The sequence below is a fragment of the Mus pahari genome, chromosome 6 (assembly GCF_900095145.1).
Source record: "Mus pahari chromosome 6, PAHARI_EIJ_v1.1, whole genome shotgun sequence".
NCBI classification, from domain to species: Eukaryota; Metazoa; Chordata; class Mammalia; order Rodentia; family Muridae; genus Mus; species Mus pahari.
Window position 1 is genome coordinate 59,626 of NC_034595.1, and position 16,001 is coordinate 75,626.

The 16,001-nt window shown below is 52.7% G+C and overlaps 1 protein-coding gene across 1 annotated transcript in view; it reads right to left on the reverse strand.

The window, feature by feature from the left end:
• Positions 1–16,001, reverse strand: part of Shb (SH2 domain containing adaptor protein B) — a 109,416-nt gene that overhangs the window by 21,660 nt on the left and 71,755 nt on the right. The window contains exons 3-4 of the mRNA XM_021200330.2: positions 13,500–13,715; positions 2,663–2,834 (exon numbers count right to left, since the gene is read on the reverse strand). Of these exons, the coding sequence (XP_021055989.1) occupies positions 2,663–2,834; positions 13,500–13,715 (388 nt within the window). The remainder of the gene's footprint in view (positions 1–2,662; positions 2,835–13,499; positions 13,716–16,001) is intronic.

Here is a 16,001-nt window from a genome sequence, read left to right on the forward strand (position 1 = left end):
ACCTCTGAGGAGCCTCGCTCAGTGCCCTCCTGGGGCAGCTGTTGGCTCCAGCCTCCTGTGAGGAGGTTCAACAGCTGCTCAGCCAGCGTCTGCCACATGTCAGACCCTGATGGAAACCCCTGGGTCCCTTCCCACGGAAGGCTCACGATCCATGCAGTCCAGCACCAGATACTCTGTGCTCATCAAGTTGGCCCTGTGGTGACAGGTGCTGAGGGAAAGGAAAGTGAAGCCAGGCCACACGGCTGGGACTATTTTAGGCATGGTGACCAGGAAAGCCTGTGGGGACAGGGATTTATCAGTGCAGACCTGAGGAGGAGGGGAAAAGATGCATGAAAAACAGCAGCTAGAAAGTCTAAGTGTGAACGGTCATAGGTTGGAAAGCAAGACAGAGATGGGGGAGGCATGGGGGGACAGGAGCAGGCAGCACAGCGCAGGGGCTCCTGAGCGTTCCTCTCAATGAAATGGGCTCTTAGAGTATGCTGACAGGAAGCCTAACATGGGCGGGGCACAGGGCAGCTCTAATCCGAAACAGAGTGGCTGGAACCTGCTCCTGCCAAATGGTCCTGGCACTAGCCGGGCACATGAGAATCACAGCATCCCATTTCTGGGCACTGCGTGAGCCAGAGAGGGGGAGGAGGGACAGGTGGTGCAGAGGGCATACAGCACCACTGGCCATGGGACGAGATGAAAACCGTGTTTCCCTGGCTGGGAAAGCTGGAGACGAAGTCTCAGTGGACAGCAAAGGCCTTCACTGACAAGAGCAGGGAGTCAAAACACTCCTTTATATCTACGCTGGGCCCATGAAAGGACACTGCAGCAGAAGTGTTGTATATAGGATGCCAGGTGTGTGTCTGGGGGTGGGATGTGGGGATACAGGGGCACGGACTCCATGACTGCCAGCCGCCTCTCTTTCTATGGTTACACAGACACAGAACCATGGAGTGGGGATGCTTAGGCTGCCATAGCGAGAACATTGCCAGAGAGGCCAGGGCCCAAGGCAGCCATGGGGGCAAATAAGCAAAGTGGCACAAAGTTGGCAATAACAGATCCGGTGAGATCCCAGGAGGGGTGGCCTGAGTAACACACCCGCAAGCTGACAAAAGCATTTTATTAAGAACACAATTTCCAGCCAGTTGACACTGAATGGTCCTCAGAGAAGGTAGGAAAGGGTCTCTAGGAAGTGCTGCCCAATGTCTGCCCTCCCTGAACACAGGCGCTGGAACAGAGAGAGAGAGAAGCCCTCCAGGGGCCTCGTTAAGGGCCATCCCTGGTGGCACACAGGACAGGCCTGCCAGGTCTTTTCCTGGCTACTTCATATTGAAAGAAAAGGAGAAACTGGAGTGGAGGGTCAAAAAAGAGGGGCAAAGGGTACCAGATCAGGAGCCGGGAGACCAGCAGGCAGCCTGCCTGTAGGGAATCTGTAGAGCACAGGCTATCCTGAATGGTCCTTGGGGGGGGGGGGGGAGGCTGGGCCCACTGTTGCCGAGTCTGAGCAGGGGGTCACCCTGGGAGCATGCGGAGACAGTCAGCCAGGTCAGACTTCAGGATCAGGGAGATTCAGTCACTGCCACTCCTCCCATCCAGCAGCAACTGCTTTCTCCAGTCTTCACTCACTGCACCCTTGATCTCATGGGGCTGATGGGAAGGGGAGGTCAGCAAAGAGCTACAGAAAGCCATTCCTGACAGCACACGTGCTCCATAGGAATACAAGAGCTATGTAGAGTCACGAGAGCTACTTCTGGGGCATGAGTGGTCAGGGAAGCCCTGGAGAAGGACACCGTCTGTGAACCTGTAAGAACTGGTGAGAGCTGGGAAGAACTCACCACACACAGAGGGAATGTTCCTGGTAACCGCACCAGCATTCGCTATCGCTCTCCTTATGAAGACCTACTCTGCACTAACATCAGCCATCTCTCATTTTATAAAGACCCACTCTGCACCAGGTACGGGCTCTGGCTGGGCATAAGAGAAGTCCAAGAGGAGGTGACAGAAGACAGAGTGGGGTCTAGGGTGTGAGGCTGGGCCTCAGTGTTCCCGTCTGGGCAGCAAGGGTGCCTTTTACTGTACATCACTTGCTAAGCTGATGATACACCTAGAGAGCCTCACTCTTGTCCAAGAACTGATGTGTTAAGAAACTAAGGGAGCTAAGGCTTCACTGGGGGTAATGGAGTCACAGGAGGTTTCTGAGCAGGACACAGACCTGGCTGAGCAGGCGGGGAGCCAGTACCACGGTCAAGAGCAAAGGCAACCAAAGGGCTAGGCCTGGCACAACCTTGGAAGAGGGGTAGGGCAGCAAGTGTGGGCTCGGACTGGAGAGAGACGGGGAAACCTGAATCAAGAGTGCAAGGCCTGAGCTGATGACCAGCAGCAGCATGTGTAGCATAGAAGCCACACAACAGCTAGAGAAGAAATCTAACTGAAGGCAGGTTTAGTTTAGACTCAGCAACCAGGATGAAAAGTGAGAGGTGACCCAACACTTTGCAGTTCCTATGGCCAGCTACTGACGAGTGGCAGCCTGGTGTGAACAGACCAGGCCTGGCCAGGAGTCGGAAACCTGACCTCCCAAGAGAGCCTGTCACGAGGGAGCAGTGATTAACTGTGTTCTTGCGAAAGAAAGAACGGGAGAGGGCGCAGCAGCTGGAGGAAGCATCAGTGAACTTACATCTGTTTCTCCAGTGGGATGGTAGGATCCACTCTCTCCCCCAGAATCCCACAGAACTCGGGGCTCCCATGCTTGATGGGCTTGAAGCCTCCTCCCGGAGCACGGAGCTGGCGCCGTCGGTCCCGAGAAGGTGATGGGGAGGACTGCCGCTTCTCATTGCCGTTGAACTGGGCTGAGAACAGAGGAGAGGAGGCTCTGTTACCTGGGGCCCAGTCCCACCTTGGGTAGCACACAGTGCAATTTTCTGCTTGGCATTTGACACCATGCAGTAGCCAGAGGGGCTCCCAAAATGCTGATTTTGCTATGGCTTAAGTGTGTCTCCCAAAGTTCCTATGCTGGATGAGTCAATGTTGGGTAGCAGGATGGAGGAGAATTATTTGTATTGTGGGCACCTCAAGAATGAATGTTAAATTCTCAAACTAGATCAGCTACCATGAGCAAGAGGAAAGCCCCTAGAGCCCCCAGTTTTTCTCTTCCATAGCTGCCAGGTCACTCTTTCTTCCTGTCTCAGGCCCTTCTTCCTTGGCAAACCCTACTGAGCCACCCAGCATGGGTGTTAGAACCGAGCTCCAGTCCTCTAGAAGAACAGCCAAGTGTTCTTAACCACTGAGCCACCTCCCCAGCCCTGGAACTCAACCTCTCAAATACAGACACCCTGTAACACCTGGCTGCCTGCTGAGGCTCAGGGCTCAGCCGGCTCCACTACCCTTCAGAAGCTGCCTCTTCAGGATGCCTTCTCAGAACTCCCTAGGCCACCCAAATCACCAGTATCCTTGCCTGGCTCCCATGGGCCACAGCTCAGATACCACTTGACCCACACCTAAACAGTACCTGCAAGGCAACAAGTGCCCAATGTGTCACTAAATGAAAAAGTAATGGGAGAAAAATATTGGTTTTTCTATCAGATAAAACCTAAGAATGTCCTGGCAACACTGTAATTCCTTACTGAATTAATTGACACATCCTCTGGCATGCTTAATACTGCAGCCATATATTTCAGGAAGAGCAGGTGGTGATGAATGACAAGCTTAATTAGGCAAATCATTTCACCTAAAACACAAATATACAAACTCCAAGTACCGCTATTCAACAACCGAGGGGGGAGGGGGGACTCAGAACAAAAGCTCCCAATACAACTGCTTCCATCCCTTCTAATTAAGTTTCTCTTTAATCTGCAATTTAAAATGGCAATTCTTTTAATTTAGTGATTTTCCTGCAAGAGATAAAGACACAATTCCTCAAAAGAATATCTGCATTCAGAGGAAAAGATGCTGCCCCCGTGAGTTGTTTGAAGAACAGAACGTAATGAGTCCCACTGATAGGCAATTAAAGAGCAAGTTGGGATACTGAGGGAGGGAGAGCGACTCTGCTGTGCATAACAGGGCAGGGAGGGAGCATCTACTTCCGTTCCCAGGATGGAGACTAGCCCGGCTAGTAGCACAACAGTGTCTTCAGGGTCAGCAAGTCTGCACATTAGCTTGGCGCTAAATGTCTACTCAAGAGTTGAAGCCAGGGGACAGGGCTCATTGCTCAAGTGCCCCACTTATTTTATTAGCCTTTCTCCTGGATTGTCTTGGAAATTTGTGCACACCCCCCCCCCCCCCAGTATTAGAAACCTGATACTCCTAAATACTGAAGTTTGGGCCCTTCTAATAACAGAAGACGTATCTAAGGTGCCTCATGAGCACTGAACTCCACAATACCTGCCATGGTGTACCTGTTAGGTATGAGGAAGCACAGGGGCAAGGCGAGGTTGAGCCCAGGACTCTGAGACAGCAGGGTCAGGCTCACCCCAATTTGTCTTCCATTTCATAAGCTGAGGTCTGAGTAGGCAGAAGTTGTGGTCTCCCTCACCTGGCCAGATGCTCCATCTGAATGGTGTTGCATATACAGGCCTCCCAGGATAGCATGAACGCGGCCCACAACTCCCTATAGGAGCTGGCCTCTCTCTATGGCTCTCGTCCTTGGTAGTGTGTCTGCTGCTCCAGGAGCCTTCCAGAGTCCCATGGAGCAGATCCTGGGAAGGTTTTCCTTCTGCCCTCTCCTGCCTCATCTGCTCAATTTACTCTATAGCCTGTCTACCCTAGAGAGGATGCTTACAAAATGTCATAGGCTGTTGCAGCTCGCATAAAACCAATATGCTCCTTCAGTGTAATTTCCTTTCTGTTTAGAGCAGGCCACAAACGGCAGTCTCTACAGCACAGCCCTTGACCACTGCCCCAGAGGCCTGGGTTCAAAGGCAAAACCTCCTTTACAGTCCTCAGGAAGTTGGAGGCAGCTTGACCTCCTTTGTCACCTTATGCTCTACTCACTGAGGCTGGCTGGTCCCTGAATCCATCACCTGCTACCTGCCTTTGGGCCCAGCTTTGTCTCTGCCTAGCCTCTGGAATGCACCTCCTGGAGTTGCTTTGCCCTAGGCCCCCAGGTAGAATTCCTTTGCCTCCTCCAGCCCTCAAGTGCTTTGTCTACCATCCCAGCATCTGCCTGTGCTGGAAAGAATGCAGCAATTTCCACACAACCAGATGGTCTCAGCCCAGTCCCTTTTGGCTGTGCATCTTCTGGATCCAAGGAACCGCCCACAGGCTGTAGCCCGGCCAGGGAGGAACAGCAGCTCTGCAGCCCAAGGTGACAGTCGGACACCTGGCTGCTGACATCCTACTGCGTTGTTACTCATTGTGATACCAGAATATTTTTAAACTTCGCTGAGCTCAGAGGCCTCATCCACTAATAACCACAGTGAAGAGAGCTGTAGAAATGCTTCAGGCGGGATCTCCGTCTGTGGCAGACCCCTCTCCACTGTCGCATTAGTGAGGGAGATGTGCCTTTTCATGTAGTCACCAAGATAAGGTAACCTGTATCAGAACTGACTTCAGACTCTCAACAAGTTTCAAGAAGACGGCTATCTGATTCTGTACTGGTGTCCTGAACAAGGTGTCCTGGTGTCCCTGGTGTCCCTACAGGTGACGATCAAAGCCTGCTGACTGAGTAAGTCTCTGCAGAGCTCCGCAGGGCTCTGCCTCCATTCACTCCTTGAGAAATGACACCCAAGCTGGACTTCCTCTGCCAGCTCTGTGCTGGGCTTCTAGGGGCTCAGGTCAGGTCTTCAGGCTCGGTGGCAGTGAACACCCTTATGAACCAAACCACTTTGCCAGTCCCAATCAAGTTACTTTAGAATCCTCTTGGAAATGGTTTTATTCATTCTTACAGTTTGTACTTCCCACAGGTGGGTGGACACTACAGAAGATCTGGGGAGCACATTTTCCTCTCATCTGTGAGATGGTACTGCTCTCCATGGTTTTACAAACCAGGCCTGTGTAGCTGAGAACCTGGCTCAGCTAATGATGCAGGCTGGGTAGCCTTGGGGCCACCTCAAACCTAGGGCTTCCCAGGTGGGGTTGGCACTGCTCTGGCAATCCTGCTTCATATTTCTGGGCAACCTGCAGCCTCTGCCTATTTGCTGTCCAGCACAGGATTGAGCAGCCGCTAGCAGAGGCAGTGAGGTGAGGGACTGACAGGGGACTCTAAGCTGCCACAGATCCCTTCAGCCTCTCAGTGATAAACCAGGAGTGAGGACCAGCCCTCTCAGGAAACAGTATGGGAGGCACAGGAGGGGCTGCGGCTGTTATGGGCCTGTGGCTTGTTCACTGATGTCCTGCTACTCTGAAAGAGACAGAGGGTGAGCCAACCTGTGCAGGTGCCTTTCGTGCAGGGCTCTGCATACAATGCCCGATGCGACCCAGAGCCAGGTGGGCGTCAGCATGCTGAGGGGGGAAGACTGTACACTGGTTCTGGAAGTGGGGTGGACTATCTACCTCAGGCAGTTAGCGTGTGTGTGTGTGTGTGTGTGTGTGTGTGTGTATGTGTGTGTGTGTGTGTGTGTGTGTCTAAAACCTCCCTTCTGTAGTGGCACACCCTCAGCTGCAGTGTTCCAAACCTGCATATACACGACACCACTGACCCCGAGAACCCGCATCCCACAGATGCCGAGATGGAGCCCACAGAGGAAAGGCCCCTCTACTATCTAGCGCGCCCCTCCTTCTTTTGCAGGACTTTTAGGAAATAGCCTCACACCGGTTTATAATTGCAGGATCATGAAGAGGCCTCTGAGCCTGGGGCACTTCTGCTGCCTCACAGGATGTGTGAAGACAATAAGGTAAGAGTGGGGCTGGTGACTCTGAAAGGCTCAGAGGCAGGCCTTGAGTCTCAGTGGTTCCAGAACACCAATTACATGGCTACGCTGAGCCCGGGACGGTGAATACAGGGTAGCAGGAGGTGCTCACCTCTGTCCTTTCATTTGTGACTGTGCCCCTAGAGAAAACATGGAAAGCAGAGCTGAGTGCTGACCGCAGAAGACCTACGAAGCACCAAGGGTTCCACACCCGAGAGCAGCCATCTTTTCTACCACAGCTCATTCATTCCCCAGCTGAGAACCATGGAGCTAGAACCGGGGTCTCCTCAGGCTGAGTCAAGCTCAGCACAGATCTCCTTACAGGGCAGCAGATAGCAGAGCCCACAGCAGTAACTACAGGGTAACAACAGCCACCACCTACCAGGCACTCACAGCCCCAACTTTAGTGCCTAGTGTCACCCTCATCATGCAGGTGAGAAGACACAATTTATCACTGACAGCAAATGGCAGCTTTGAATGCAGACCCATGGCCCCAGCACCTGACTTCTTCCAGGGCTCAGGACTGGGCTCCCTGTCACCTGTTACTGGGACTCGCTCAAGGCTGAGGCCCTGTGTGATCTGTAACCTTTCACCTGCAGACACCCACGAGCCTCCTGGAGCCTGGAGAAAGTGATTACTCCTTCATCTGCAGGTCCAAAGAGCAGCCTCCCGGGCAGGGCACTGGAGGAAGCTCCCACCCACCATGGGTGTCTATGCGCTGCCCACTGTAGACAATGAGGAAGGGAGAGACAAGCCAGTGCTGGCCACAAACAGCTCTCACAAGGCTCTGGGCAGTGGCTTCCTCCGCAGACAGGAAGGACACACTTTCTTAGAGGGAATTCAGGCATAGGCAGGAAGGGAGGAGGTCAGGCCAGTGGCCACACGAAAAAGTGACCTCCCACTGCGGACTCCTCTGGCCTCACGTGGCCAGGAGACAGATGTCCAGCACACGAGCACCATGTACCTGCCGCCACACGGCCACTGGCAGGGCCTAGCCTAGGAGAGTTCGTGGGTGGGACTTGTGTGGCCAGGCCTGACTCAGTAACTACAAACTTCCCAGCACTCACTGGGCACCAGACTTGGCGTTGGGTAAGGACCCATGTGTGCACAGGGCAGGCAGAGCTTTGACCTCATGATGCTTATAGTCTCCATCCTCATGGCGATCTCTGACCTGCCAGGCAGAAGGGCAAAGCCACTCACTTAATGCCACACAGGAAAAGAAGACATTTGCAGAAACCCTTCTCACAGCACGAAATCGAGCTGATGCTTTCGGTTTCTTTTTCTTAAGATTAATAAATGAACTCATTAATATGTCAGATAGAAAAACCAACCAGAGAATCCTGTCCCTCAATAATATTTAGCAAAAGGAGAGGTCCCTACAGCTCTAACCCTGCCCCCACACTTCCTTTGGTAGATCTGCATGTTAAACATTAATTATGGCTGTTACTCATTACACAGCAAAGAGCTTCCCATACAAACACAATTGTTAATTTCCTCACAGGCCCAAGGCATTCTGGGAGACCATGAAGGAGACAGGAGGCATTCTGGAACTCAAGGGAGCCTGTTATGAGGCAGCACGCGGCTGGAGTGTGGAGAGAGCCTTGGCCAGGTCTGAGACTCCCTGTGGGACCCTCTGTAGACTCTGGGTCCCCAAGGAGGCACAAGGAGCAGGAAGTGTGAGCCATGCCCAGAGCACACAGCACCACGGCACTAACTTCAAGGTATCTGTACCTGTGGGGGCAATGACCAGACCAATACTAAGGCCAAAGAGCAAGTGGAGCAATTGCTTCCACCTCAGGAATCTCCTAAGCTACCCTGCACCAGGTTTAAATGAGGCCAATGCAACAGTGGTGGGTGGTGAAGGCACTGTTCATTCAGATGGGCCCAAGTTCACTGCTAAAGGACTGCAGGTGAGCCGCTTACTGTCTGAGCTTCAGTAGATCATCTATGTTACCACAGTGAAACAACACCTACACAGCAGGACTTGATAGGGTTAATTCAAACCAGGTTCGCAACTGCTGCTCAATAAAAGTTGGCTTCCTGTCCATTCCTTCTTCCCCTCTTACCATACTGGTGTTCCTTTAAATAACTCAGCGAATGAGCTGGCTCAGCTGACTCTCAACTGTTGGGAAGCAGCCGCACATAAGACTTCACTTTCCCTTTCTCTGTCCTTTCAAGAAGGAGTCAAAACTCCAGAGGGGCTACCCATGGGGCACAGCACTAGCACCCCATGAGATTACCATGACAACTGTGCATCTGTTCTGGAACAGACCACCCACAGACTGTGACAGGAGGCTCAGCCCAATCCGGAGGTGGAGAGGGGACTGTCTTGTTAGGGGAGGTTTTCTGGAAGGGCTAACACCTGTGTCACCTGAGATGAGCTGTGACACCCTCCCTGGCTCCCTCATCCCCTCACCTGATGCACACTATGTTATGAGTGAACTGGAGGTGCTCCACGTGGAGTCCTCCAGAGAACTGTGACTTCTCACACCTTGACACACACAGTCAGTACTCAGGTGGTGCCTGGTGCAGTAACACCTTCTGCAGTGGCTTATTTGCAGCTCAAGTTAGGAAGACCAAACAGATTGCTTCTAACACAATGGTAACACAGATGATCGTACTGAAGCTCAGACAGTAAGCGGCTCACCTGCAGTCCCTTAGCAGTGAACTTGGGCCCATCTGAATGAACAGAGGGAAGGGCAGAGGCTGCTTTCACTCAGACTGCTGGCCTGAGCCTCGGGCAGGATGAGCAGGAGTGAGGGCTGGGTAACAGGGGAGGACGGGGGCTGGGACAGGGACAGGGACAGGGACAGCAGGGCTACTTTCCAGACCTCCCGTCCCTGTTTCCCACTGCCAGGCATCATCAGGAACGAGCTTTGTAAACGAGGCCTCCAGGGCTCCTAAGCACCGCTTCATGCAGTGCCGTTTTTTATATTAAATTAAACTTTATTTAATTTGGCAAGCCCTTCCAGAACTCCAGTAATAAACCTCACAGCACAGCCCAGTGTCTTTTCATCCAGATATCTCTGCATGAGAATCCATTGGTTTTCACTGGACTTTTCGAAGCCCACGCTACAAGACTTAAGAAAAATCACTACTTTTCAGATGAAAAGGTGAGCAACCTGCCTGAGGTCTAAGCTGATGAGCTGGCAAGCGACAGATAAGACACACTGACCTAGAGAGTACCCCATTCGGGAGTCCATCCCATCATCAGCCACCAAACCTAGATACTAATGCTCATGCCAGCAAGATACTGCTGAAGGGACCCTGATATTGCGGCCTCTTGTGAGGCTATGCCAGTGCCTGGTAAACACTGAAATGGATGCTCACAGCCAGCTACTGGATGGAACACAGGGTCCCCAATGGAGGAACTAGAAGAAAGTACCCAAGTACCTGAAGGGGGCTGCAACCCTGTAGGTGGAACAACAACAGGAACTAACCAGTACCCCCGGGGTTTGTGTTTCTAGCTGCACATGTAGCAGAAGATGACCTAATCGGCCATCAGTGGGAATAGAGGCTCCTTGGTCTTCCAAACTCTATATGACCTAGCACAAGGCAAGGCCTGGGCCAAGTAGTGGGAGTGGGTGGGTAGGGGNACAGAGGTGGGGGGAGGGGTATGGGAAACTTTCGGGATAGCATTTGAAATGTAAATAAAGAAAATAATAATAATAATAATAATAATAAAAAAGACACACTGACCTAAACTTTCAAAGGCAAACCAAGGAGCTGGCATGGGGTACAGACAAGATCCCCAAGTAACTGCTGAGTATAAGCCCATCTGAGTCATGTGTATGTTTTCCATCTCCGCCTCTGGCAGAGCCCAGGGCACCGAAAAGTACCTCGAAGGGAGACAATCCTGAGACAGTGAGTCACAAATGAAGTAACCATGTCTCAAGAGGCCCAGCAGGCTCCCTTCTTAGGCATGCCCACACCCGGCTGCTGCCAGATTCTACACTATCAGATAGGTGCTTTGGTTATTTCTTATGCCCGACTGCAGATTTCTCTATCTGGGAAGTGAAAGGGTACACATCTCCCACACCCACAGATGGCCCGACTGGCTCTGTCACAAGGTTTTCTGTGGTTCTCTTCCCCTTTGCCTCAGTTTCTCCAGGACAAGGATAGTGAGACCAAACAGCATGCAAGGTCCTCATTGTATTAAAAGATGGAAACCTAGCCTGGAGCCCCTCAGTCCCTTATCCTGGCATGTGAGGCTGGGGCTACAGCACGTGCAGGTCCCCAAACATAGTTTATGTGACATTGTGGAGGCTCAGGCACAGACTGGGCAGTGAGGCTTGGCTTTGCTACTGACCAGGCAGGGTCCTTCTGTCCCCATCCCTAAACAAAGGAAATGAGCCATGCAGAAGGTGGCCATGAGAATACGTAAGACTGATGCTAGTGATGAGACCATGCTTTCCGGATGGGAGGCTCCGCAAGCTCACTAAAGCTTCACAGGGCTGCTGGGCTCATTTACCAGCAAGGCAGTCAAAATCCCCAGGCAGGTACAATCCCTTCAGAGGTGTGACAGCCACAGGTGTCTGCATCCATCCCGAGTGCTTCCTTATCCTCATCCTTGGCCTTAGTCGCAGGCCATCTTCTGTGCAGAACCTGCTCACCCTGCAAGCTGTCCCACCAACCTCACTACCTCAAAACACACGGCCGGGAAGGAGCACCGAGGGCTCACTAAACAACTGGTGGGGTCCCGTCTAACTCCCCAAGTTCTAATCTTTAATGAGATGTGTGCTGCAGACTCCCGAGGGACAGGAAGACTCCCAGTCCCTGGGAGCTAGGGTCACCTCATTCTCTCAGAATATTGTCTACACAGCTACAGAGCGACCCATGGACTCCTCCTGTGGCTTAAGTGAGACAGGGACAAGAGGGAGACAGACAGACAGACAGACACACACACACTGCAGGGAAGCGTGGAGAAAGTGTGCTGAGGACTTGGCTGGAAAGGGCTTGTAGTCCCCAGCTTAGAGCGGGGTGGCATCCTACAGGCTATAAAGCACCTCTGTCCCACAGAGTGTGACCAGCAGCCTCCCTGCCTATACTCATTGGCATTGCTGGGGTTCCTGGGCAGAACTGCCTACAATCCATGCCCCTGTGGGAGAGTGAGTCCCTGCTCTCCGCCTTCTCACTGCAGCTACAGCGGTCTCCAAAGCTGGGAAGTGTGTTCTACCATCAGGTTCCTCCAGAATGCTGGCCACCCTCTGGGTCTAGTCTCAGTCTTTCCCCCTTCTAAACCTTTTAGGAATTTGAAAACTCAGAAAAGGGTCCCCTGTCAGTTTTCCCAGGTTGAGCATGCAGAATCACGAAAACAGAGCAGTGGAGGGAAACTTCAGCAAACTTCATCTTACACAGCTCTTTCCTAGTGAGCTTCCGAGACCTGAGAAAAACGGGTTGTTACAAGATACCACAGCAATGACAGGATTAGCAGAGCTGCCAGTCCCCGACACTCCAGGGCCTCGCTGAAGAATGAGTGCACACACTTGCACACGCATGCATACCTGTACACGCCCTCACTATGAGCATGCACACTGATACAACACTCAGTAGGGAGCTGTGCTCTTCGCGTTCCACACAGCCACACTTCGGGGCTAGCAACTGGAACCATGACGACACTCGGCCACCCATCAAGGTGCTGCAAAGCACCATCCTGAGTGGTGGCCCACTGGCCTCTACCCACTGCTGCCTGGGCAGACTGAAGGGTGCTCACAGCATCTGCCTTCATCCCAGGAAATGAGAAGGCACCGAAGCTGCTTGGGACAGGCACAGATCTGCTCTAGTAAGACATGGAAAGCCAAGAGCCTTGGGAGACAGGCAGGGCAAGAGTGTGAGTGACACCAAGAGTAACAGAACAGTGACAAGAACCAGGAGCAGCCTGGGCAGCTGTGGGTCCTGAGACTTCCTGCCAACTAGCTCTACCTGAGGCCAACTACACGGACAGTAGTACACCTGTCTCCAGGCATGAGTGGGCAGGTTCCAGACAGACAGCCTGCCTTCTGAGAGATCATGTCCTACTGCTGAAGTGCTTCTCACTGGAACATCGGCACAGATCATGTAGGACCAGGCAGAACATGCTCTCAGTGTGTGTGCGCGCGTGCACACCAAGGCATATGTGTGGAGATCAGAAGACAGCTTGCAAGAATTCTCTTCTTCTATCATATGGGTCCCCGCAACTGAGCCGAGGTCAGCAGCTAGGTGGCCAGTACCTTTACTCACTGGCCCATGGTGCTAGATTTCTGAGCAGCTCACAGGCAGTCCAACACTGCTGTCTGAGACCAAGCTGAGGAAGGAGGTGCCAGACTAGCTCTCCCAGACACCATGAGCCCAAGCATGAGTCAGCACCACAGGCAGGTGCTGGGCTTTACCCAGTCTTATACTGTCTCCTCCTCACAGGGACCCTGAGGGCTGTGCAGGACTAAAGGAGACCGCAGAATGCGACTCCATGAGGCCCAAGGGAACCAGCTCTGAAGGTGGTGCGATTGGACTGGGAAGCCCCTATGCCAGACTGGAGTTTCTCTCTGGCCTCGTTTCCCTCGGGAACCCGGATTATCTTTGTGGTGCCATTAAGAAAAAGAACAGGCCAACTCAACTGGCGTTGCCTGGCCAGGCTGGACCCACTTGTCTTCTGTCCAGTAACTGCCTCCCAAGCAGGGACACTGCTCCTACCTGCCAGGGCGGGGATGGTGACCCGGTTCCATTCCCATGGCTGGTCGTACTCATCGGCAGGCCTGTCGTCATCCTGGGGGAGCTTGCTCTCCCGCAGCCGAAGGCTCACAGTGCTCTCGGAGTCTGAGTCCACGCTCTGGCCTTCGGGCTCGTACGGGGTGTCGTACAACTGGATGCCTTTGTGTTGTGACCGGACGCTCTCTTGCCTCTGGAATTCTGCAGGCAAAAAGGAGGGGAGGAGACAAGTTGTGGATGTGCAGTCCCCACCAGGGAACAGGTCTGAGGTCAGAGCTACCAGCCAGGGAGGTGGGGCCAGCAGAGAGGACCCCTTCCTACTCCTGGCTGCCCAGCACTGAGTGCTTTCTCAGCTCTCTGCGCGAGAGCACTCTTCCCGAGACTGTAACGGTCAACCTAACAGACTAACTAACCTCTCTCTCTCTCTGTCATCGTATCTGTCTTCAAAGACTGGGCCAGCTGTGAGCAGGAAGTGGCAAATGTGTTCTGGTCCTGAACAGCCCTCGTACCTGACCCATCTTACTTACCGATGCTGTCTTTGGATCCCATTTGCACAGAGCCACATTGGGCCAAGTGACCCTCCTGTTCCCTCCTGGCTCAGAGATTAACTTAAAGAGCCAACATCCAGCCTCTCCTGGAGAGTCGGTCCTGCCAGGCTAGTCTTCAACCCTGTGGAGCTGAGTGCTCTTCCCGGCACTCCTACACCCCAGAGCCCACTCACCCACGGGAGTGACATGACAGGGATTCGGAGCTGTGGGAAGAGGAGTTGGCTTCTTTTAGGAAGGATGACAGGAGCGACCTGATCTGTCATCCCTGACAGCAGACAGACATTTCAGTTGCTATTTCTAGGAGTTTACACACCTATATCACCATGACAGTGACTTGAGGGTAGGGAAGCCAGGCACAGGGGCTGGGGAGGGGCAGAATGGGAGCAGAGAGCTGACCACTCTGGCAAGTGGAAGCAAAGGGGAATGGCTTCTCCTGTGGCTCACCAGTGTGAGCCAAGGCCCCATTACATACACAATAAGCTCACAGCTTGCTTGCCTTTCTTTTTGAGGGTCTCACACTGTATCCCATGGAGCATCTATGTGACCCACTAGCCTTGAACTCATGAACTGTATTAAAGGGTCCCGACTCCTCTGCCTCAACCTTCCCAGGGCTGGGATTACAGGCAAGGGTCACCACACTCATAGGTAACATATGTAACAACTGTCCATTCTCTTGTACAAAGTCAGCATCCATCTCTAAAACTCTCTCATCTTCTCAAACTAAAACCCTGTACCCGTTAAACACTGGCTCCCTCCCCTCCACACACCCTTTTCTCTCTCTCCTCCCCCTCTCTCTGAGCCTGACTACTCTGGCCAGCACTTCCCATAAGTAAGCCACCATTTGTCCTGCTGTGGCTGGCTTACTGCACGTGGTGTTGTGTTTCCAAAGTGGGATCACGTGGCAGAACTTCATGTGTTTTCAGGCTGAGTAATGTTTTACGATGTAGACATTCCCCTTGTACTGTGGTCCTGGGTTCAAGGAGGGAGTGGCAGTAGGCTGCCCACAAAGGGTGTGGGTAGAGGTGGGGATGTGTTAAGGTATGTATGAAGCGTGTGCCAAACCAGAGGCTGTATTTCAGAGCAGCTGCTAGAACACAAGTGAGTGACGGTGCCTTCCCAAGCAGAGCTGCTTCAGATCTCTGCTTTGCAAGCCAAGGCCCCTCACCCAGACAACAAAGCCCCTTGTCCGATGCCCCGATGAAACAGGCCAATGACTGCTCTTGAGTACTGATCAGCCAGCACTTCACCAAGTCCCATCCTGACTTCCTGGCTTTGGCTCTTTCCAGTACCACTAAGTATTTGTTGTTAAACTCATTTTAAAAAAGGAAGTTTTTGTAAATATTCTACAAGCCATTAGCTTGCCGAAATAATAGCTGCTAAGCATAGCAAGACTGAGTGAGAACCAAACCCACTAGGCTGGTGCCACTCTGGTGCCCTGCCGAGCGAGCACGAGGCTAGGGGGGAGGGGGAGTTTGTAAGTGAAGGAGGTGTAGTCACAAAGTATTAAAGATGAAATGTCCACTCTCAAGAAAGGAGAGAATGAGCAGGGACCCGCTACCTGTGGTTTGTAAGCCATGTGAAGTCACCTCCCAGGAGAAGTCCCCACATTCGGTAAAGCGTGGCATGGCTGTCACTGGGTTCCATGGGACTGTTAGGATCTGAGCTCTATGCTTTCCTTTCTCACACACAAAGCGAGGGAGGACTCCAACTGTGGAGCACCACACACAACTCTGTAAGTTACCTCAGGGATCCACTACCTAGGCAGCCCCTGCTCTGCGGGGGTCCTTGACATCTCCCTGTTGGTTCCCAGGAAAACGAAGCCTGGGCACACTCTGGAGCAGCTGATAAAGATGGCCTGGGAAGACCGCCCCTTTCTTCGCTTATACCACCCATGTGACTATCACTTACCCTAGGACAGTGGTCCTCAACCTTCCTAATG